The sequence below is a fragment of the Magnolia sinica genome, chromosome 12 (genome assembly GCF_029962835.1).
Source record: "Magnolia sinica isolate HGM2019 chromosome 12, MsV1, whole genome shotgun sequence".
Taxonomy (NCBI): domain Eukaryota; kingdom Viridiplantae; phylum Streptophyta; class Magnoliopsida; order Magnoliales; family Magnoliaceae; genus Magnolia; species Magnolia sinica.
This window is the reverse complement of record NC_080584.1, coordinates 12,037,252-12,060,297: the sequence shown is the minus strand read 5'-3', so window position 1 is coordinate 12,060,297 and position 23,046 is coordinate 12,037,252. Positions and strand designations below refer to the sequence as shown.

Below are 23,046 nucleotides of genomic sequence, written 5' to 3'. Positions count from 1 at the left end.
CATACTTTAATTTCCTTGGTTTCACTTTAACAGTCTATTTGATTCAATCAAATATTTCAACAATTTTGAAACTAATTTTTTGAATTAAATATGATGGGCTACTATAACAAGCACGCTTCCACTAAATTAGTCAAAATCAAACTATTCGTTAAACAACACTTTAAACGGTAAAAACAGAAGCTTATGTTTGCATTGACCACTCTTTAAGTTTCATACATATTGTTTGAATCATTTACTATAAATCTAGCAAATCAAACTGAAATAGTAGATAAAAATAATTATAAAAATTATATTTTAAACTCTTGTTCTAACGAATTATATGATGTGTATGCTTCTTATGACTCTGTTAAAGAAATATGGGCTGCTTTAAATTAAAGAAGTATGTTTTAGAAAATGCAGGTGCTAAGAAACATGCAATCGCTAATTTCCTTTACTGATGAACCAGACACAACTACTGTGGTCAAATTTAGTATAAACATTAATCAGTAATTACAAAATTAGTTTAATGATGTTTATATTTTCATAGAAATTATTTATTTAAAAAAAAATTAAAATGATAGATATGATAGTCATGACTAGGTTAGCTCTCCCAACACCTTTGTGGTCGAAGATTCAGCGCTTTTGTTTTTCTGGGAAACGCAAACGGGTTGCTTTCAAAAGTAGGATCATGATGGGGAGCAACTCATCTTTCAAGAAAATCTACACAATTCAAACTGTTTCAAGGGAGTTCCAGCATTTCACTCTTTCAAGGATTGTATATTCAGTTAAATCATAGATCATTAAGTCCTTTCTTAGCGTTTGAACTCATGTTTTTTTGGGCTGGCTTTCCTTTGTTCTTTTAGAAACTTCAACCTAAATTAACTCACTCTTAACTTTTGCAGTACTTTATTTTATTTTATTTTATTTTTATTTATTTTTATTATTTTTTTACATATACCCACACCCGGGGCACTTACACACACCCACACCACATGCACTCAATCACATTATCACAGTATTGAAACACACTTTATCTACCACTAAGCCATAAAGCTGTACCCAACCGTTACAACACTTGTCTCTATTGAACGCTGCCAAACCATCTAACTCGATTTTCTATCCGTGTTAGGACATGAGCCTAAAAAGCCAAGCCAACCCAAAACTCAAGCAAGGGATCATTGAAACCTCCCGGGGCTCAGCTTGATGTTTATATTCAATTAGATCCATCATGTGATACTAAAAATCAGCCTGATACAAGACTTATGGCAGCCCTGAAAGGTTTCAGTGGCAGGCATCTTCATCCCCACCTGTTCTTTTGGTGTGGCCTACTTGAGTTTTGGATCGGTCTTATTTCGGCTGACTTCCAAACATGAGCTGTACAAATGATGGATGGAGTGGATGCCACGCACGCAACCAAGTAGACCCCATGGAGCATTTTGGTGCACCCGCTTCCTACAACAGAAATTCATGTCCCATATTTTTTATAAGTTGGGGCCATCTTTGCCCCAATGAGAGGCCGAAGAAGGTTTCCATTTAAGAGAGCAGCCATTGCGTTTTGTTTCTTGAGACATTTCGCATACAACCATTGGATGCAAACTTTATAATACAATGCTTCATTTTCTGCTTACGTGTCACTTGTTTGCCACATCTGAGCTGTGCAAATGGTGGGAGACATTGTGAAATCTTTAGAGGCTAAAAGAAGGATAGCCCATTCATCATGCAGGCTACACCATCAGAATCAGTGGAAAGCAAGTAGTCTGACCCAATGAACAAGTGTGACCTGCCTGATGAGTGGATTTTGCTTCAGTTACTTTGCATGACCCACCATTTTCACAGCTAAGATTTCCCATACCTTGTTAAAAACGATGTATGTTAAACGTTGTATGAGTACATTTCACTTGTTAATGGGGAGGGTTTGAATTATTTATTTTGTTTGCTTTTTTAACTTCCAAATATTTTGGCTTGAATATGAGGGTCTACTTAACTCGTACATTTGAAGACAATCAATAGAAGGGTTTGGATCTTGCAAATTTAGAGATTTTTAGGACATCTCCCATCCACTGTTCATGATACTTGATGGACGGTCTTGATCATCCAACCATGGCTCAGCATTTATAGAATCATGCACGTGCTGTTGAGCAGGAGGTACCATGGGGTCTTTCTCATGAAATCGCACTGAGGACTTGACGCAGGGGAGAACGTGAGGTCGAGCACCGTCTTCCTCAAGAGGATAACTATTCCGAATCCACGGAACTTCTCTGGACTCCTCACAGAGACTTCTCGAATCCACGAGGAAAGAGAGCAGAAAATAGAAATAAATTCTAATAAAATCGAAATTGATTGATGATTGAATAAAAACGAGTTCACAACCCTTTAAATAAGGGTACCAAGCAATGGGAAAGAAATTAGAATCAAACTACAACTCAAACTCCTAGAATCCGCGACTTACTATAAATAGTAAACTTACTATTTATAGACGGTCGTGATGTCTACTAGTACGCAAGGTTTTCGGCCAAAAATAGTAAGTGTCCTATTTGGCTTCACCAAACCGTTCTCCTAATTATTCTAAGCTCTTTCCATGTTGGGCGCAACTCCTAAAGCCCGACGGATGAAGAGTTATAATCAAACTAAAACTTACTATTTATAGTAAAAACGAAATTAAAACAGGGAAATGACCGTCAATCAAGGGGTTTTTCGCAATTCCGGGCGGCGCAACCCCGCGTAGCAGGGTTGGTTGGCTAAAGTAGCTCGTTCTACCCCAAAATCATATATTTTACGTCAGCTAACTCATTCCGGATTGCGAGATACGCCTGATTTAAGGTCCGATGGTCCGGATCACTTCTGCTTCCAAATAGGCCTTCCTCGATCCATCTTGGCCATGAAACCGCCCGCGACCCGCTCTACATCAGTCCCCTCCACTTCAAAAGAACTCGCCCTCGAGTTCTCATCCGTACTGGTTCATGATACTCGGTAGTCCGCGACGTTGAAAGTCCGTGAGATTATAATGTATCTTCATGGAAGATCAACAACATAAGCATTGTCATTGATCTTTCGGATGATTGGTACCGTCCAATCTTTTTATTCTTCAACTTGTTGTACGCTCCGGTCGTTCTTTGCGCAGATGGACCATTACTTGATCACCCACCTCGAACACTTTTTGTCGCCGATGCTTGTCGGCTTGCTTCTTGTACTTTTCGCTCGAGGCATGTAGCTTGGTTTGTACTTCCGCATGAATGCCCATGATCTTGTCACCATATGTTCCGCCGCAATGCTCATGCCTCGGGAGCTTGGGTAGAGGGACCAAGTCTAGTGTGTGGCGAGGACTCGTCCATAAATAACCTGAAACGGGATCTCCCTGCCGAGCGGTTCACCATGTTGTTGAATGCAAACTCCGCCTGAGACAATGCCAAATACACTGCTTAGTTTTTCTTCTGAAATACATCGAAGGAGGTTTCCCAACGTGCGATCTACAACCCTCGCTTTGACCGTCATCCAGGGTGGTAGGCGCATTGAATCAAGTCGTGTATTGAATCGAGTCTACAAAGTCCCTCAAAAGTGACTAATGAACTTCGTGTCATGGTAAGAAATAATAGTCATGGGAACCTCGTGTAGCCGCACAATTTCTCTGAAGAATAGATTCGCCATGTGTGTTGCATCGAGAGTCTTCTTGCATGGAATAAAGTGCGCCATCTTGGAGAAACGATCTACTACCACGAACACTGAATCTATGCCCCGTTATGTTCGTGGGAGACCAAGCACGAAGTCCATAGATAAATCCTCCCAAGGGCCGTCAGGCACGGGTAACGGAGTGTAAAGGCCCGTATTATGAGATTGCCCCTTAGAGGTCTGACAAATATAACAACGTTAGACTACCTTTCCCACATCACGTACTAATTGCAGCCATTAATATCGTTCTTCCACAAGAGCTCGCGTCTTTTCTTACCCAAGGTGTCCACTGAGGCCACTTCCATGTAGCTCCTGGATTATCTGTTCCCTTAGCGAATTGTTTGGGATGCACAATCGATTTCCCTTGAAAAGGAACCCGTCTTGCATATGTAAGTTGCTGGGGTGACCTTCTTACCATCTAACTCATGCATCCTTGAAGTCGTCGTCATTAGCATATTTGTCTTTGAGGCACTCGAACCCGACAACCTCATTACTCATAGTGACTAACAAAGTTGCACGGCGACTCAGTGCATCAACTACTTTGTTCTGTTGCCCTGACTTATGTTTTAGTACGAACGTGAATTCCTGCAAAAATGAGATCCATCTAGCATGCACACGGTTAATGTTAGCTTGACTATTAATGAATTTGAGAGCTTGATGGTCCGTGTAAAGTATGAATTCCCTTTGAATCAAATAATGTCGCCAGTGCCGCAGTGCCTAGACCACCGCGTATAACTCGATCTCATATGTAGACCACTTCTTACGTGCATCGCTAAGTTTCTCGCTGTAGAAGGCTACCGGCCTACCTTCTTGAGACAAAACTCCCCCAATTCCAACATATGAGGCATCACATTCGACTTCAAAAAGTTTGTCGAAGTTGGGAAGTACAAGAACCGGGGTCGTGGATAATCTGCGCTTGATTTCGGCAAAGCTCCTGTTGGCTTCGTCAATCCACTGAAACTGCCCTTTCTTCATACAATTTGTGATTGGTGACACAATGGTGATGAAATTTTTCACGAACCGACGATAGAATGTCGCTAGTCCATGAAAACTTCGCACTTCGTGAATATTTGTAGGAACCGGCCATTCCCTGATTGCCTTCACCTTTTCCTCATCCACCCGAATGCCCGTGGATGTGACGACAAAACCCAGGAACAATAGACTATCAGTCATGAAGCTGCACTTTTTAAATTGAGGTACAGTTTATTTTTAGTGAGCACTTGAAGGACCTTCTTGAGGTGTTCCATATGGGTGGTTTCGTCTTGACTGTATATCAAAATATCATTGAAGTAAACCACAACGAACCACCCAATGAAAGGTTTCAGAACTTGGTTCATCAATCTCATAAATGTGCTAGGCGCATTCGAAAGACCGAAGGGCATGACCATCCATTCATATAATCCTTCCTTGGTCTTAAAGGCTGTTTTCCACTCATCACCCGACCGTATTCGAATCTGATGGTAGCCGCTCCTTAAGTCCAATTTAGAGAATATTTTTGCACCTTCTAGCATGTCCAGCATATCGTCTAACCGTGGTATAGGAAACCTGTATTTTATGGTGATTTTGTTGATGGCTCGGCTATCGACACACATGCGCCAACTCCCATCTTTCTTTGGAGTTAATAGAGCTGGTACAGCACATGGACTCATGCTCTCCGAATAAGACCCTTACGGATCAACTCCTCTACTTGTCCTGCAGAATCTCGCACTCATTCTGACTCATTCGATAATGGGGACGATTCGGTAAACTGGACCAGGGACAAAGTCGATATGGTGTTGGATATCCCGCATGGGGGGTAACCCATCGGAAAGGTCATGGCCAGATTTCTTTGAATTCATGTAGCAGGGGCCTTAGTATTTCAGGGATGTTGGTAGGCTCGAGTTCTTCCCCTTTTACAATTAATGCGTAAGTTTGTCCTGTTTCCTTTGATTCTTCCACGAAGTCCCGTATGGTTAAGAGAAAACGGCCCTCCACTTTAGAAGTTTCAAGTGGTCCCTCTGGATCCATAGGAGCCAATATGGTCTTTCGGCCGTCCTTGACGAAGATATATATATTATCTCGCCCTTTATGAGTGGCATCACGGTCAGATTGCCAGGGCCGACCGAGTAGTATGTGACATGCTTCCATGTCGACCACATCGCATACTACTTCATCCTTATAATGTTTACCAATTGAAAAGGATATGGTGCACCGTTCAATTACCTTTTGATCCAACCGATTGTATATGGAGAGGGATGACGCTCCGTTTTCAATTGTAATTTTTCCACCATGACCTTGGAAACGATGTTCTCGCTACTCCCACTATCAATGATCACGCCACAAACCTTTCGATTCACCGTACACCTAGTGCGGAAGATGTTATGCCGTGATCACTTCTTTTCTTGGTGTATATAATAGTCGCCTCACGACAAGCGACTCGCCGTGATCTAACCCAACCTGAATCATCCGCCTCGTCCTCGGTGTATGCTCCTGTTCTTCAATATCCGGATCTTCATAAGCGTTATCGGCATTACCATCATCGATGGCGAGGTTTGCCACTTTCGCCGGGGACAAGTATTTGATAGGTGGCCTGGTTGGCCACCCCGAGCATAGGGGTTCGGGATTCTACTTGGACCAGTAGCAGTCGATACGCCCCTTTGGGGTCTAGCTTACCCGCTTCCCTGATCTCGGTTCTCAAACGTAGGAGGTTAAGTGCGTGCTCATACGGGCTCCTTCCCCTTAGGCTGTGTAGTTCCCTGAGGCAGACCTGCCACAGGGATCCTTGCAGTAGGATAGGTCTGTGTGTTAGGTAGTTCAAGTTGCGATTCTACCCGAGTAGCCAACTTGATCGCATCATTCATCGTCCAGACGAACTGCATCTCGACCCGATCCTGGATAGCCATACGCAATCCATTGTTGAATCGGGTGACTTGCTGCGATTCAGTCTTGACCAAATCGTTACGCGCCGCCAGGCGGTAAAATTCTTCTGCGTATTCTCTCACCGACCGACTACCCTGTCGACAATTTTGGTATTGTTGGAATAATACCTGATCGTAATCGCTATGGAGGAATCGAGCACCTAGTAGCTGCTTCATCCGCTGCCAGGTGCGGATTGGTGCTTTCATCTGTTTGGTTCGCGCGAATTGCAGTTGTTCCCACCAAGCTGAAGCTCCTCCTTTTAACTTGTAGGCCACAAGCTTGACCTTCTTTGCTTCAGGGATGTCCATATAGTCAAGAAAGCCAATCGAGAAAATCCTCAATGTGTAATTGGCCATTGAAGCTAGGAATATCAACCCTCATCTTGAATTCTCGATCTCGATCTACTCGATCACCGCCATGTCTTGGGATGTTGGAAGAGTATGTCATCGATTTCCTCCTCACCGGAGCCCCCTTCCTCAGAATGACCCTTGGATGCACCGTCTATACTATCCTGCGATCAGGGCGATTAATTGGGGGTGGAGGATTGACACCAGAACACTGAGTTGCCTTAGGTTTTCCGCCAAGAGATCCGCTATGCGGTCGATGGAATCATAGGGTTAAATTTAAATCTTAGAAATTAAGAGTTATATATGTTAAAGTAATAAAGTGAAGACCCCAAGCTCAAAAGGAAAGGAAAAAGAATATTTTCATATGTCAAAAAAGTTATTTTCAAAATGACGCAGGGAAGGACGGGAGGTCGAGCACCGTCTTCCTCAAGAGGATAAGAATCCACGGAACTTCTCTGGACTCCTCACAGAGACTTCTCGAATCCACGAGGAAAGAGAGCAGAAAATAGAAATAAATTCTAATAAAATCGAAATTGATTGATGATTGAATAAAAACGAGTTCACAACCCTTTAAATAAGGGTACCAAGCAATGGGAAAGAAATTAGAATCAAACTACAACTCAAACTCCTAGAATCCGCGACTTACTATAAATAGTAAACTTACTATTTATAGACGGTCGTGATGTCTACTAGTACGCAAGGTTTTCGGCCAAAAATAGTAAGTGTCCTATTTGGCTTCACCAAACCGTTCTCCTAATTATTCTAAGCTCTTTCCATGTTGGGCGCAACTCCTAAAGCCCGACGGATGAAGAGTTATAATCAAACTAAAACTTACTATTTATAGTAAAAACGAAATTAAAACAGGGAAACGACCGTTGATCCAGGGGTTTTTCGCAATTCCGGGCTGCATAACCCCGCATAGCGGGATTGGTTGGCTAAAGTAGCTCGTTCTACCCCAAAATCATATATTTTACGTCAGCTAACTCATTCCGGATTGCGAGATACGCCTGATTTAAGGTCCGATGGTCCGGATCACTTCTGTCGTCGACCGGGCCTTTTCTGATCCATCTTGGCCATGAAACTGTCCGCGACCCGCTCTACATCAGGACTGAGGGTTTTTTTTTTTTTTTTTTTTTTTGGGTTTGCTTGTTAGTACACACCCATGTCATTACACACACTCCACGTTAGCCACGTAAGATCCTATGGTACTGAGTAAACTCATTTAACTCATTTGGGCCCACCATGCATGTACGTGGTTTATCCACGCCGTCCATTAGTTTTTTGTTTTGTTTTGTATATATTTTTTTAAAATATTATTTTAGGGGTTGACCCTAAAATTGAAGCATATCCAAAGTTCAAGTATACCACACCACAGGTAAGACTGGGAATAATGATTAAGACCGTTGAAAACTTGCTCGGGCCTACAGTAATGTTTATTTGTCATCTCACCTGTTCATAATATCACAAAGACGGAAATGGATTGGCTACTACCCCTGCCACCAGCCAGGTGGCTGGTGGTCGGTGCTCTGTGGGCTCTACCATGAAGTATGTGTTTCATCTATTCCGTTCATCTATTTTTATAGATCATTTTAGGACTTAATCTAAAAAATGAGAGGTATATAAATCTCAAGTGGACCACACTACAGGAAAGCAATAGTGATTGAATATCTACCATTAAAATCCTCCTAAGGCCCACTGTAATGTTTACTTGACATCCAGTCTGTTGATTAGTTCATACATACCCAGATGAAGAGAAAAAACAAAGATCAGCTTGATACAAACTTTTATGCCCCCCAAAAAGCTTTTAATGGTCGGTATTCATTCAACACTGTTTCCTGTAAGGTGATCCAGTTAAGACTTGGATATACCTCATTTTTTGTCTCATACGATAAAATAATCTATAAAAATAGATGGACGGCATGGATGAAACACATACATCATGGTGGGGCCCACAGAGCACCGACCAGCGTGGCAGGGGAGTAGCCAATCCGTTTCCCACACAGACATGGACCCACAGAGTTTTTGCAGTAGTTACTCAGTACGCAATCCGCTTCCCTTACTCATCAGCAACCGTACCAGCAGGGAAAATATACACACCGTACATATGAAGGCCCGCCATTGATGGGGAAAAAAACACAACATTAGAGCATGTGAACCTGATTAGAATTTAATTGTGTTCCGGAAATGATATCATGCTGTGGAATGTTAGTTACCATAAGTTCCAGATTGTGGGACCCACTATTATGTGCGAGTTCCATCCAACCAGTCCATTATATGCAGCCCCCAACTGTAGGCTTGGTCACAAAATTCAACCTGATCCATGACTCAGGTGGGCCACAACAAAGGGGAAAAGTGGGGGATGATGGGGATGCCTGCCAAATGGAATGTGGGGTGGAGGATGTTGTTTATATGTCATCCAACCCGGTCATCATGTGAATCCTACTAAGATAGAGCCCGTTTGGCCGGTCGGATTGGAAGGGATTGGATGGTATTGGAAGGGATTGGAAGTTAAATCCGGAATTGGCTGAGCGTGCCAAACAGAGCCGGTGATCTGATCCCAGTCCCATGGATCTTAAGATAATCCCCATCCAATTCACCCTAATCCATCCAAATTTACCCGGGACGTGTTTGGTTCGAGGGATTGGAAGGGATGGAAAGGTTTAATCCCGAAATTGGCCGGGCGTGCCAAACAGACTTGATGTAGCAATTCAGAGATATAGCAATTGCATGGATCTCAAGACAATCCGCTGACAACACCATCATTACCTAAAAATCCATGCCAACAACCCTAGTACCATTCAATCCCTTCCATTCCACTCAGCCAAACGGGCCATAGAGGGATAATACGGATACCAACCTATTCTTAAATTTAGATGGTCTGCAATAGGTGAATAGATATGTTTTAAGGGGTGATTGTACATTCCCCTTTTAGCATATCCCACCTGAGTTCTTGTCGTAGATGATTCTTGGGATATATAGTGTCCACAAGGAGGTACACCGGATTCACTTTCTCTATCCCACATGTACATCACAGGTGGGCCGGAACATACGGTTGTTTCTAACTCCTTTCTGGAATTTTCGCCCCTGGGCTTATTATAACATTTATTTATTATTATTATTATTTTTTTGTGTGCATGGACAGCTAGAGCTCTTAATGCCATTTTCCAACATTGGGGTTTTTCTGTTACTGGTGAATGGAACATAAGTGGAGACCCATGTAGTGGGACTGCCGTTAATTCATCAACAATCAGCAACCCTGGGATCAAATGTGATTGCCAATCCAACGGTGGAGGCACCTGCCACATAATCGAAATGTACGTACACACTCAAGTGGATCATCTGGTGGGCTTTGCCTGTTTAGGATTTCCTGATCGATTTGATGGTTCATCCATAGAGCGAACCACCGGATGAATGGCTTGGATCATTGAGGATATATGCCATGTGTACATAAAGGGTAAGGGACTACCAATTCAGGTATTCCTTGGGCCCCTACTTATACTTGCTCTCCTTGATTTCAGGAACGTGTATAATCAGGGAGTGCAAGGGGCAATTCCAGAAGAGCTCTCGAACCTCATGTCGCTGACAAAACTGTACGGATCCTCATCTCTTTTCCCGTTGTCATTACTGGAGTACTAGTATGAGAAACGGTTTTATGCTTTGGCAGAACTCTGTAGTTTAAACTCAGGCATTAAGATTTTTTGTAAAACTGGGGTATGAGTAATTAAGATCAACCGCTCAAATGTTGGGACCCAGTTTAAATACATTTTAGATTAAAACATTAGGCTTATTTAGCTTCTTGAGTGGCCGCTTGGTGGATATCTGATGTAGTGCTGAAATGAAAGCCATTCAATGGTCTGAATTTCAAGGAAAAGTATTCATTAATCAAAGGTTATGATCATTCAATTAATCCAATTTTGGAGGAGAAATTATCTTCAACTGGGTATTTATTTCTGGGCCATTTTCATTGAGTTAATACATTCCAAGTATACACATTCTAGGTGCCTGAGTATGGGTGGTCACAATGTCGTAGAGTGAAGTATCGGACGGGACGACTGTGCCATCCAGCCACGAGTCCAATGGCGACTCTCCCAAGTATTGAGTGAATAGGCCTGACTCGCGCTAGTGAGGGGCGACTCATGGTGTGGAACTGGATGGGTCGGACCGAATCCAAATCAAACGAGACCCATTTATCTCATCTGATTCATTTAAAGATTGAGCCTTGGTTGGTTATTGGACTGGGTAGGGTTAATCACATTGCTCTTAATATCTGAAAGGGTTGAACCAGGGTTGTTCACGGGTGGGTCTTGGGTTGACTGGGCCCAGATTCTGAACTATTCCGGCAGGCCTGATAGTGGGCTCAGCCTATTAGTCAATCAAGCCCAGATTCTGACCTAGGCTTTTTAAGCTTCTTGAGTGGCCGCTTGGTGGATATTTGATGCAGAGCTGAAATGAAAGTCATTCAATGGTCTGAATTCTAAGGAAAAGTATTCATTAATCAAAGGTTATGATCATTCAATAAATCCAACTTTAAAGAAGACGTTATCTTCACTGGGTCTTTGTTTTAGGGCGTTTTCTTTGAGTTATTACATGCCACATGTACACATTCTGGGTGCCTGAGTATGGGTGATCACAATGTCGCGGAGTAAAGTATTGGACCGGACTACTGTGCCATCCGGTCTCAAGTCGAGCCGTGACTCATTCAAAAAATGGAGTGAATAGGCCTGACTCGCGCCACTCATTCAAGTATGGAATGAGTAAGCCTGACTCACGTCACTAAGGGGTGAGTCATGGTGTGGAACTGGATGGGTCGGACTGAATCCAAATCAACTCAGACGAGACACGTTTATCTCATCTGATTCGTTTAAAAGATTGGGACTGGTTAGTAATTGGACCGGTTAGGGTTAAGCTCATTGCTCTTAATACCTAAAAGGGTTGAGCCAGGGATGTTCAGGGGTGGGTCTTGGGTTGGTTTAGGTCCGGATTCTGAACTGTTCCGGTTAGGCCAGCCTATTACATGCAAACCCAGGCTAAAATTCTTAACCATCGCCTCCTGGGCCTAAGCTCACCCAATCAGGCCCACTATATTATTGGCCCAGAAATTCAGTGGATCTACTCCTGGGGTGGCCCACACATGTAAAAAAGCTCTGTTAGTTTACGTAGGGAATCTACAAATTGGCCCCCCACCTGATGAATGGCTTTCGTCTTGTACACGTGTCATGCTTCACCATGTGTTTTCCATGTATTGCAGGGATCTGTCAAACAATTACATAGAGGGTTCCCTGCCATCATTTATCGGCAATTTTAAGCACCTGCGCTACCTGTAAGTATCCAATTTCTCTGGCACCAAAATATATGCTGATTTTGTTAGGTGATCCGGACCACTGATCAGCTCTATTCTAGATATATGCTCCCATTTGATCAGCTCTCCCATTCAAAGTTTCCCCACAATTTGGATGGTCTGGTGATGTAGAGCGGGTCGCTGACAGTTTCATGGCCAAGATGGATCAGAAAAGGCCCGGTCGACGACAGAAGTGATCCGGACCATCGGACCTTAGATCGGGCGTATCTCTCAATCCGGAATGAGTTAGCTGACGTAAAATATATGATTTTGGGGTAGAACGAGCTACTTTAGCCAACCAACCCTGCTACGCGGGGTTGCGCCGCCCGGAATTGCGAAAAACCCCTTGATTGACGGTCATTTCCCTGTTTTAATTTCGTTTTTACTATAAATAGTAAGTTTTAGTTTGATTATAACTCTTCATCCGTTGGACTTTAGGAGTTGTGCCCAACGTGAAAAGAGCTTAGAATAATTAGGGGAACGGTTTGGTGAAGCCAAATAGGACACTTACTATTTTTAGCCGAAAACCTTGCGCACTAGGAGACATCACGACCATCTATAAATAGTAAGTTTACTATTTATAGTAAGTCGCGGATTCTAGGAGTTTGAGTTGTAGTTTGATTATGATTTCTTTCCCATTGCTTGATACCCTTATTTAAAGGGTTGTGAACTCGATTTTAATCATTCATCAATCAATTTCGAATTTATTAGAATTTATTTCTATTTTCTGCTTTCTTTCCTCGTGGATTCGAGAAGTCTCTATGAGGAGTCCAGAGAAGTTCCGTGGATTCGGAATAGTTATCCTCTTGAGGAAGACGGTGCTCGACCTCACGTCCTCCCCTGCGTCATCTGGATAGCTGCACACGAGTGCCACATGGTAGGTGGATAAGTCACCACCACTTTCCTAAAGGCGGATAGTTTGTATCTGGTGCAACCAGTTGTATCTTATAAAGATTTTCACTTTCATACGCGGTGATAAGTCCGATGGTTGATCTGTTGGGCCTGTCAGGGAATTTGCCGCACCAAAGAGTACTGCACCTGTCCGGATAATCTTAGCCATCGATTTCAAGGACTTTTGAGGATGGTAATGAACAGTAATAAATAAAAGTCCACCAATGCCTTCAATTGGTGGCTAGGATGCACCCAATGCAACGTGTCTTTTACAAATAAATCATCTGCAGACCGTTCTAACCATGGACCACTTCTGGATAGCTCATACACCAAAACTCACCGTGGGGGAAATCATATCTAATTGTGCAACCGTTGAATATGGAAATCGGATCAGTTTCTTTCTAACCGTCAATTTGTAGCCTCCAGTTGGATGGTTAGGATTATCTGATCAGCACCATTTGGATATCACGATTGATCTCTATGGGCCGTCAAATGAACAATACAAATCTTATCCATCTATATGCAATCGCATGTCCTACAGTGGCATGCATTTCGTCCGCTGATGACTTTGTGTAGATCTTCTAGTCTAAAAATCAGGCCCTTTCACCGTTGGGGTAGTTACGCAACAAATGGATGGCTGGAAAAAAAATGCTTCAGCTATAAGTTTGTTTTGTACACGGTGGCCCACTTTGAGCTAGAAGATCTAATCAGTGAAGCCCACCTTATGGAAAGCTCAGATCTGAGCACCTGTGCCATATTCAAAGTTAATCAGTGGGGCACATCTTGTCGTGAAGCCACATCTTTCATCCCAAGATGCCATTTCTGTGGGGAATCCAAACCATTCAAACTTATAGGCTCCACCCTAGATACACCTAGCATGAAAATCAGGCCAAACCTTTCACTAGGTGGGTCGCACTGTTGGAATGAGTAGATAACGGACGGTCTAACTCAACATCCAGGCATGGCCAATTTAATGATCAGACCTGCATAAATTTCCAGGCTAGATGATCTTCATCATGGGACCTAACATTGGCATGGTACGGATTTTCTACACAAGTGGCATGTTGACAGGAAAGGTTTCGCTGCACCACAAGTAAACCTATTTCCAGCTGCACCTTCACTTCTCAGATGATAGAAAAATGACAAAGGCTATTGCAGTGTTTCCAATTATTCTTAGGATTAAATAAATAATTATTAACTTTTACGGCTATAAGCCAAATAACTACTCTGGTTTGCTCCAACTTGATAAATAACCACAATTTTTAGCCATTGATAAATAACATAATTAATTATTCATATTTACAGGGATATAAGGGACAATAACTTCAATGGTTCGCTCCCACCTGAGATAGGGACTTTGCCAAGTCTGGAGCACTTGTAAGTTCTGTTATTTATTTATTTAATCTTCTTTGGAAGTGCCATGGATATGTTTGGAGTTTTTAATTTTCCAACCAACTTCATAATTATTAATAGGCATCAATTTTTATTTCCTTCTTTTCTTTTTGAGAAGGTTTTAGTCCTACCAGTTAGACAATAAGCTATTGTCTACGGACTGAATTATTTCCATCTCATCATGTCCTTATAACATCCAACCTTACTAAGAGGTTGGCTGGAGGATAGCCTTGTACGAAAATCATTCCCATTGATTTATTAGGTGGGCTAGAACAAAAACAATTTTTAGCGTTGGTAATAACAAAATATAATTAGTTAGTTATTTTCAAAAATATTAAAGCTACAATATGTTGAAAGGTTACCAACAACAGTTAGTTTTGGTCCTTTAAACAGTTAATAACAGCCATAAGTTCTTTTTATTTTTATTTTTATTTTATTTTAAATATATATATTCTTCTTCAAAATTGCCATATGATGTGTTGGTAATTTTTTATTTTCCACCCATTTTGTAATGATTAATATGCAGTAGGTTTTCTTTTTCTTTTTCTTTTTCTTTTTGAGAAGATTTCAAGTCCAGCCGGTTGGACCATAAGGTGGTCTCTAGTTTTTGTAAATAATAATAATAATAATAATAATAATAATAATAATAATAATAATAATAATAATAAAATTAATAAATAAATAACAATCTTTAGTTTTATTTGGTTTTCTATAAGCAAGTGGTACACAAATCACGGTGTATGTATATGTTAGACTGAACTTCTGTTGAGATGGTTTAAGCATTCCTCTAGCTTTTAATCACGCAAGAAATATCTACAATTGGATTGGTGATCTATGCCTGTTTTTCACATAAACATGAGGAGCAGCGGGCTAGGTGGCGAGATTCCTTCAACATTTGCTAAGTTGAGGAGCATGAAGATCTTGTAAGAACTTATGATTATACTAAGAATCATAGGCCCCCAACCTCGATTGCTCTTAATGGGCATTAAAATGGAAAAAACTTCATAATTGTCTTAATTAAACAGATCACTAATGCCCATTATCCAGAGCTTAGGATTGTTGGATCCATCTGATTTTGGGGTTATGACTCATTTACTGTGGGCCCCATAATTTCGGACAGTTCAATTTTAGTTACTTATATGGCATGTTTATCATTTCTGATCCCTTAATTTATTAATATTTATGGTGGAAAATCTAATTGGATTTCAAGTTGGCAACTGGTAGCCAGTTGACAAAGATACCTAATTTCATTGGGAATTGGAATCTTACCTATTTGTAAGCTATACTTACGAGTCCTGAACTCAACATAACTCATATGTTTTCATTGTGTATGCATGGGATTGACGATACACTGGTGGTGGACTTGAATTCTATCCACCTTCAAAGTAGGTTTCCTGCCGCATCCTGCTGTAAATGTGGATAGGGATTCCCGCAATGTTCAAAGCTTGGCCATCCAGTGGGCCACACATGTACGTCGAATGGAAATGGGATTGTGTACTAAGTTACTTGGTACTATTAATCATACTAAGTAAGCTCCGTTGGGCCTACCATGAATTTATGTGGTTTATCCATTTCCCTATCATCAATTTTTTCAGCTTATTTCAAGGGTGGAGCCTAAAATTGAAGCATATCCAAAGCTCAAGTGGACTACACTGGAAGAGATAGTAGAGTAATGATCTCCATTGTTGAAACTTTCTTAGGGCCTCCAATGATGTTTATTTGTCATCCAACTTATTCATAAGATCACACAGACGTGGATAAAGGGAAAACACACATATCAGTTTGATACAAAACTTCTATGGCCCTCAAGAATTTTTCAACGGTGGACGTTCAATTCACATTGTTTCTGGTGGAGTGATCCAATTAAGCTTTTGATATACATTGTTTTTGGGCTCAAGCCCTAAATTTTTTAGATAAAATGGATGAACAAAAGGGATGAAATACATAAATCACATGGTGGTCCCGTAGGGTTTACTTAGTAGGCTTATCGTACTCAGTTACTTAGTATGCAATCCGCTTCCTGTTAGTGTGGATAACTAGTCTTTTTTTTTTTTTTTTGTTTTATTTATTTATTTATTTTTGTTTAGCTGCAAGTGGAACCTATCATATATATGAGTAGCTTGGCAGGTCCACTTAGCAGACCTCTTTTTACTTGATATGCCGTTGAATAACGTGAGTCAAATGTTTTGGACGGTCTGCTTTGAGTATGGATATTCCTTATTTATAGCTAGGGTTGTACAATTAACTGATTGAGTTGAGGTGGTCCAAGCTTGGCTTAAATCATCCGTGGTCTCTTTGAATCAAGCTCACCCCCAAGTTTACCATTAGAGCTTGTCTTGTTTGACAAACCTTTTGAGGCAAGCTTGAGACAAGCTAGTAAATCGAGTTAAGGCGAACTTGCTCCTGACCCAACCTAGCTCCGACCCAACCCTCAAATCAAATCTTCAAAATCTCAAATCTCAATTTTGATATTTGTAATTTTTCTATTTTCAAACAATTATATAAAAATAAAAAATCAAAAATTAGATTTAGATAGAAGTACATTACCGTTGAAAGAGAGAGATAGGAGCTTAGGCGCGGTTGGTTGGATAAGAAAAGAAAAATGTAAGAAAGTGACTAAGAGAGTGTTTATATATATACCCATGTGGTATATGTGAAAAATGGTATAAAATCAATACTGGGCTAGACCACCATTCCAACTCATCTGCTTTTGAGTTGAGTCGTAAGTCACCTGAGTTGGAAGTGAATCAGCCTGACTCGACCCAGTCCGGGGTGACTCATGGTGTCGAACTGGATGGGTTGGACTGAGTCTAAATAACTCAGACAAGTCGCATTTAACTCATCTGATTCATCTATCCATAGGCAGAGTGCAAGTAAGTCGGGACTCAGCACGTGTTTGAAAGATTGGGCCTGTTTAGTAAATGGGCTGGGTGGTCAAGCCTAATGTTCTTAATATCTGGCCGGGTCAGGTCGGGCTGTCAATGGGCCAGGCCTTGAGTTGGCTTCAGCCCGGGTTTTGTAATGTTTGGGCCAGGCCTGACCCTTGAGTCTATTACATGCAAAGCCAGGCTAAACTTATTAACCATAGTCCTACTGAGTCCTACGTTCACTCAATTGGGCCACATTTTGTTACCTGGCTCAGAAATCCAATGGATCAACTCATGTGGTGGGCCCCCACCTGATGAGCGGCTTTATCTTGTACACGTGTCACACGTGATCACCTAGTGTTTTCTATATTTATTGCAGGGATGTGTCAGATAATAACATAACGGGTCCCTTTCCAGCGTTCATCGGCAACATAACGAGCATGCTCCACTTGTAAGTATCTAAAATTTTACCACGGCGTGTTGCTGTTATTTATCACTCGATACCAGTCCACGTGGCATGGCTGTAGGGTAATCCAGACCATCCAAATCTCTGAAACATTTGTGGATGCAGCATACACAAGGAAAAAGAAATTATACCATGAGCTTGATAGGAGTCATCTAACTTTTCCTTTAAATTTGGAACATCCATTAATTTACTTTTAATCGTTCATCCGGTGACCATCAATTGGATGGTTAGGATTACTTTATCAGCTGGATTTTAGATATATGCTCCATCCACAGTTTCCTCACAATTTGGATGGTCCGGATAGCTGCACATGAGTGCCACATGGTATGTGAATGAGCCACCACCACTTAACTGTAACAGTGTTGACCCCTTGAAGTCGGTCAGATCTAATTTTCCAACCGTTAACAAGTGTTCTCTGTATATATTGCAGGGATGTCCAAGTAAATTACATGACGGGTCCCTTGCCAGCATCCATCGGCAATTTAAGGAACTTGAGCTACCTGTAAGTATTGGAATTTCTCCCACAGTCAAATATCTGCTGTTGCTATTACTTATCACTCGTTAACCGTCCACGTGGCATGGTCGTAGGGCGATCCAGACCATCCAAATCTCTGAAACATTCATGGATGCAGCATACACGGGGGAAAAATTACACCAAGAGTTTGATAGGATCCATCTGACTTTTCCCTTTGAATTTGGAACACTCGTTAATTTAATTTTAATCGTTCACCCGGTGACCATCACTTGGACGGCTAGGATTACTTTATCATCTGGATTTTAGATATATACTCCATCCACAGTTTTCCCACAATTTGGATGGTCTGGATAGCTCCACATGAGTAACACGTGGTATCCGAAAGAGTCATCACCACTTTCAAAGGGGCGGTTAACTGTAACAGTAGTTTGAATCCGGTGCAATCAGTTGTATCTTAAAAAGCTTTACATTTTCATACATGATCTATCCTATGGTTGATCTGCTGGCCCTGGCCTGAAATGTGCCTTGCCGAAACAGACCATAGCAGTCTGTATGATCGTAACCAACGATTTCAAGGACTTTTGAGGATGGGAATAGACGGCTATAAATAAAAGTACAACCAATGCCTCCAATTGGTGGCTAGGAACTGGTTAACCATCTGCTGACCGTCTTAATTATGGATTCCTGAAGTCGGTGAGAGGTAATTTTCCAACCGTTGAACTTTGAAAACTGAGCAGTTTCTTTCTAACCGTCCGTTGGAGGCCTCCAGTTGAATGGTTAGGATTATCTGATCAGCCTCATTTGGCCTGTCACAAACTGATCTCGAGGGCACAACAAACGAAGAATACAAATCTCATCCGTCTATATGCAATCACATGTCTCACAATGGCATACGTGTAGGATGGAAAGGCCTTTTCCAGCTGGGGCCGACACACAACGAATGGATGGCTGGATAAAAATTGATTTAGCTAGAAGTTTGTTTTGTACACTGGCCACTTGAAGAGTAAAGGTACATGATTTTTGATCCAGAAGATCTAATCAGTGAGGTCCACCTTATAGAAAGGTCGGATCTGCGAACCTATGCAATGTTCAAAACTGTGCTTGTGTATAGATGGACATGGCTCTATACACGTGTGGATGTTCAAAATTATGGTTGGGCAAGTCCAGCAAGGTATGAGTGTAGTCAACCTTTCATTTTGTGGGTCCCACTATGGGCTGACAATTGATTTGATCATATGATTGGATAGTTGTATTTGTTAAATAGCAACTCTCACATAGTCTGAAACTATAGCCTGGGACCCTCACATGAAAGACAAGGATCATGCCCGCACCATTTTATTGGTGCAATCACCCTGGTATTTATCGATGAATTATATGATAATCTACATCACATGGTAGATTATATTTGCAACCAAATTCATCCTACACACACACACACACACACATATATACCTTAATCTGCACCATCAAATTTACATATAGCCTGATGGGGCACACTTTGCACTGTCCGGATTGAGATATATGGGTCTGATTTATGGTGCAGCTTACTATGACTCTAACATTTGCTTTGAATTTTTATTTTTACTCTCTCTCTCTCTCTCTCTCTCTCTCTCTCTCTCACAGTTCCGTTGGAATGAATGCCATATCAGGGAGCATCCCCAAAGAGCTGGGAAACCTTCGGAATCTAATCTCCTTGTAAGATATCCTTCATAATGAAGTGTGTGATGATTTGAACCACTTATTCATCGTAAGGCTCCATGAATGAACTATAGACGAAAAATTACAATGACAGGATGATCCTAACCATTTAAGGATGTAGTGCAGAAATCATTGATCAGATTTTAGTAAATTTTGTGCACCATTTTTTAAAAAGGGGAATGCCAGTATGTAGCACGTGGCAAAGATGTTGTGATCGGAACCATTGTCCTATCGGGCCATCCCATATATGGGGTAGCGGACTGTTAGCTGTCTGATAAGTGGCCTATAAAAGGAGTGGTTAGCAGTCACGTTTAACCATTATCCAATCACTCTGAAATTTGGCTTATAGCTCATCCCCACGGTAGCTTACATGATCAACAGTACTGATCACCACATGTTGGTCACGTGTACTCTAAAGAGAGAACCGTAGAGGCAGATAGTATACTGAGTAAACTATGTGGAGCCCACCATTATGTATATGTCTTATCCACAGCGGCCATCCATTTTATCATCTAAGTTTAGGGCAAGATCCCAAAATTTAAATATATTCAAAGCTCAAGTAGACAACACCACAGTAAACAGAGTGAATTGAACGCCGACCATTGAAAGCTTCTGGGGAGCCATACAAATTTTAAATCAAGTTGATATATATTTTTTTAACCTTCATCCATGTCTCTCCTAGTGACCTCGTGGAAAGTTTGGATGAAAAATAAACATCACTGTAGACCCTAAAAAGGTTTCGACCGTGGAAATGATTATACCTACCGTTTCATCTGGTGTGGTCCAATAGAACTTTGGATGTACTTCAATTTTGCGTTGATGTCCTAAAATGATTTGAAAATATGGATGAATTGTATGTATAAGACACATACATTGTTACAAAAATTTACAGAATAGTATTTTTTCTGTAAAATATGAAAACCGAAAATCCAAATGATTTGAAATACGGACATGCTGAAGCATGTTTGGGATGTTGTCCTTAAAGCGTTATTTGCCTCTACTCGAGTGAATTGAGTATGTTAAAAGGCTACAAGCAAATCACTTGTAGGATACGACGAGTCTGATGTGGGTCTGCGTTTGGCAAACACGAATGCCCACTACTGGAACTCTATTACAAAGTCTAGCAGAAATATAGAAAAAAAGAAAAATCCTAAAAAGAAAGGATATAAGAAGATTTCTGAGTAAGACCACTGCACTGGTCTGTTCTTCTAGTTCTTCAGCCATTGGTTTAATTGAAGCGTTCTAAATCATACCATTGGTCTGTTTTTCAAGCAATGGTTTAACCTTACTATTGTTGTTAGAGTCATTGGAGTATAGGAGAGGAGTGGCTATAGCTCAGTTCATATGGGTCTGCTGGAGTGGGTTGAGTGATGGTTTGGAAATCCATCCAAGCCCTGTTTATATAGGCTTTTGTGGGTGGGGGTTATGGTCCATGGAATTAATTTCCATTAAGCCAATTCTAGCCGTTGAAAAACTAGCTGTTTTCTGACTGTTGTGCATGACTCATAACAGCAGCTGCATGCTGACTGTTGTGAGAGCTGGCTAGCCGTTTTCTGGCTATTGAGCTAGCCATGCAGCAGTTATACCAAGACTTTTGCACTTATGGAATAGCTATTACACATCTGCTGCAATAGTCATATTTCAGCATCTATATATACTGAGGGACTCTCATTTAGTCCTTTACTTTTTCTTTCAAAGACTCATCCACCTTAGCCACTTAGTCACACCGCGACTCGCACATGTCTCGCTCCGGTTCGTGTAAGGTCGTGAAGGAGCGACCCTCTGTAACATGATGCGGACGTGTGCCTCTACAGCCACACTGCCTCACTTGCCCATACCCACGCCCTCACACCGAGCCCGTGATCGAGCGTGAGTGCGCGCGGACGGGTGTTCCAGACGCAAGTTCCATGGTCCATGGACTATGTAGGTAAATAATAAGGTATTCCACTATTTTCATTTAAACTACAAAATCTTCTCTTCCCTTTCTCACGAGGGATTATTCTCAAAACCCCCAAAAAAACTTTTTTACAAAACTTTATAATATATTATATTATATTTTATAAAATCATTATTTTATTACATACATCCATAGTAGCCACGCAAAGTTTACTCACTATGCCATAATGCGTTTACTCTGCACGCAATCCGCTCCTGAGAACTGCATAGAACTCTTATACAGGAACGGTTAGGATTCATCCCATCACTATGATCTCTCGTCGGAGATGAAATTTTCATCGTCTCCGGTTTAATGAATCTCTTTCCATTTATCCATGCTAGAAAAATAAGTATACATGACTACTTAAAATTATACTAGAACACCATTAGTGATCGGAAGTTCATAAACATTCATCCGTACCTGAGACACTACAAGGGCCATCGATGCCTATGTTATTGACCTTACCAAACCGCTTGGAAGGACTTTCTCTATCTTCCTCAGGCATCGTGATGATCATATGCATACACACCACCATGGGACATGTGGCATAAATGTACGTCAAGCATCATGGGCCTGCTTTATATGGGTCACCTAAAACCCACATTGGACAGATGATTCTCACTGGCTGATTGATTGATGAACACTAGTAGATGGTTGAGATTGAGATGAAAAATAGTCAATAGTTTGAAATGAAAATACAAATTGATCAAAGTTCAGGATGATTTAATCAATCTGCTTAGAGGGATGTATCTTTCGTCAGTGGGTCCCACTGTTTGGACGGTTTGGATTGAGCTACCTGTAAGTTATGTTGTAGAGTTGCTGGGCGCATGCCCATAGCTCTCAAACTCTCTTCCCAGCTGTACCTTCTTTCTCCTCAGCACATGATGATCCAGAACGTTCATCTAGAATCTTTCATAGTATAAGCTCGTTATGAAAATAATTTCATTGGTTGGGGATCATCATTGCTGATATGAATGGGCGAGGACACACACACAGATATATATATATATATATATATATATATATTCTCCAGATGGGCCATCTACGGTGGGAGCTTCTAGATGAACGGTCTGAATTATTCAGGTGGTGTAGT

The 23,046-nt window shown here is 41.3% G+C and overlaps 1 protein-coding gene across 1 annotated transcript in view; it reads left to right on the top strand.

Moving 5' to 3' along the window:
- The first annotated feature begins 10,008 nt into the window (after positions 1-10,008).
- Positions 10,009-23,046, top strand: part of LOC131220929 (probable LRR receptor-like serine/threonine-protein kinase At1g56140) — a 134,848-nt gene continuing 121,810 nt past the window's right edge. Inside the window, exons 1-6 of the mRNA XM_058215877.1 lie at positions 10,009-10,204; positions 12,139-12,210; positions 14,425-14,496; positions 17,758-17,829; positions 18,275-18,346; positions 19,943-20,014. Of these exons, the coding sequence (XP_058071860.1) occupies positions 10,203-10,204; positions 12,139-12,210; positions 14,425-14,496; positions 17,758-17,829; positions 18,275-18,346; positions 19,943-20,014 (362 nt within the window). The 5' untranslated portion in view covers positions 10,009-10,202. The remainder of the gene's footprint in view (positions 10,205-12,138; positions 12,211-14,424; positions 14,497-17,757; positions 17,830-18,274; positions 18,347-19,942; positions 20,015-23,046) is intronic.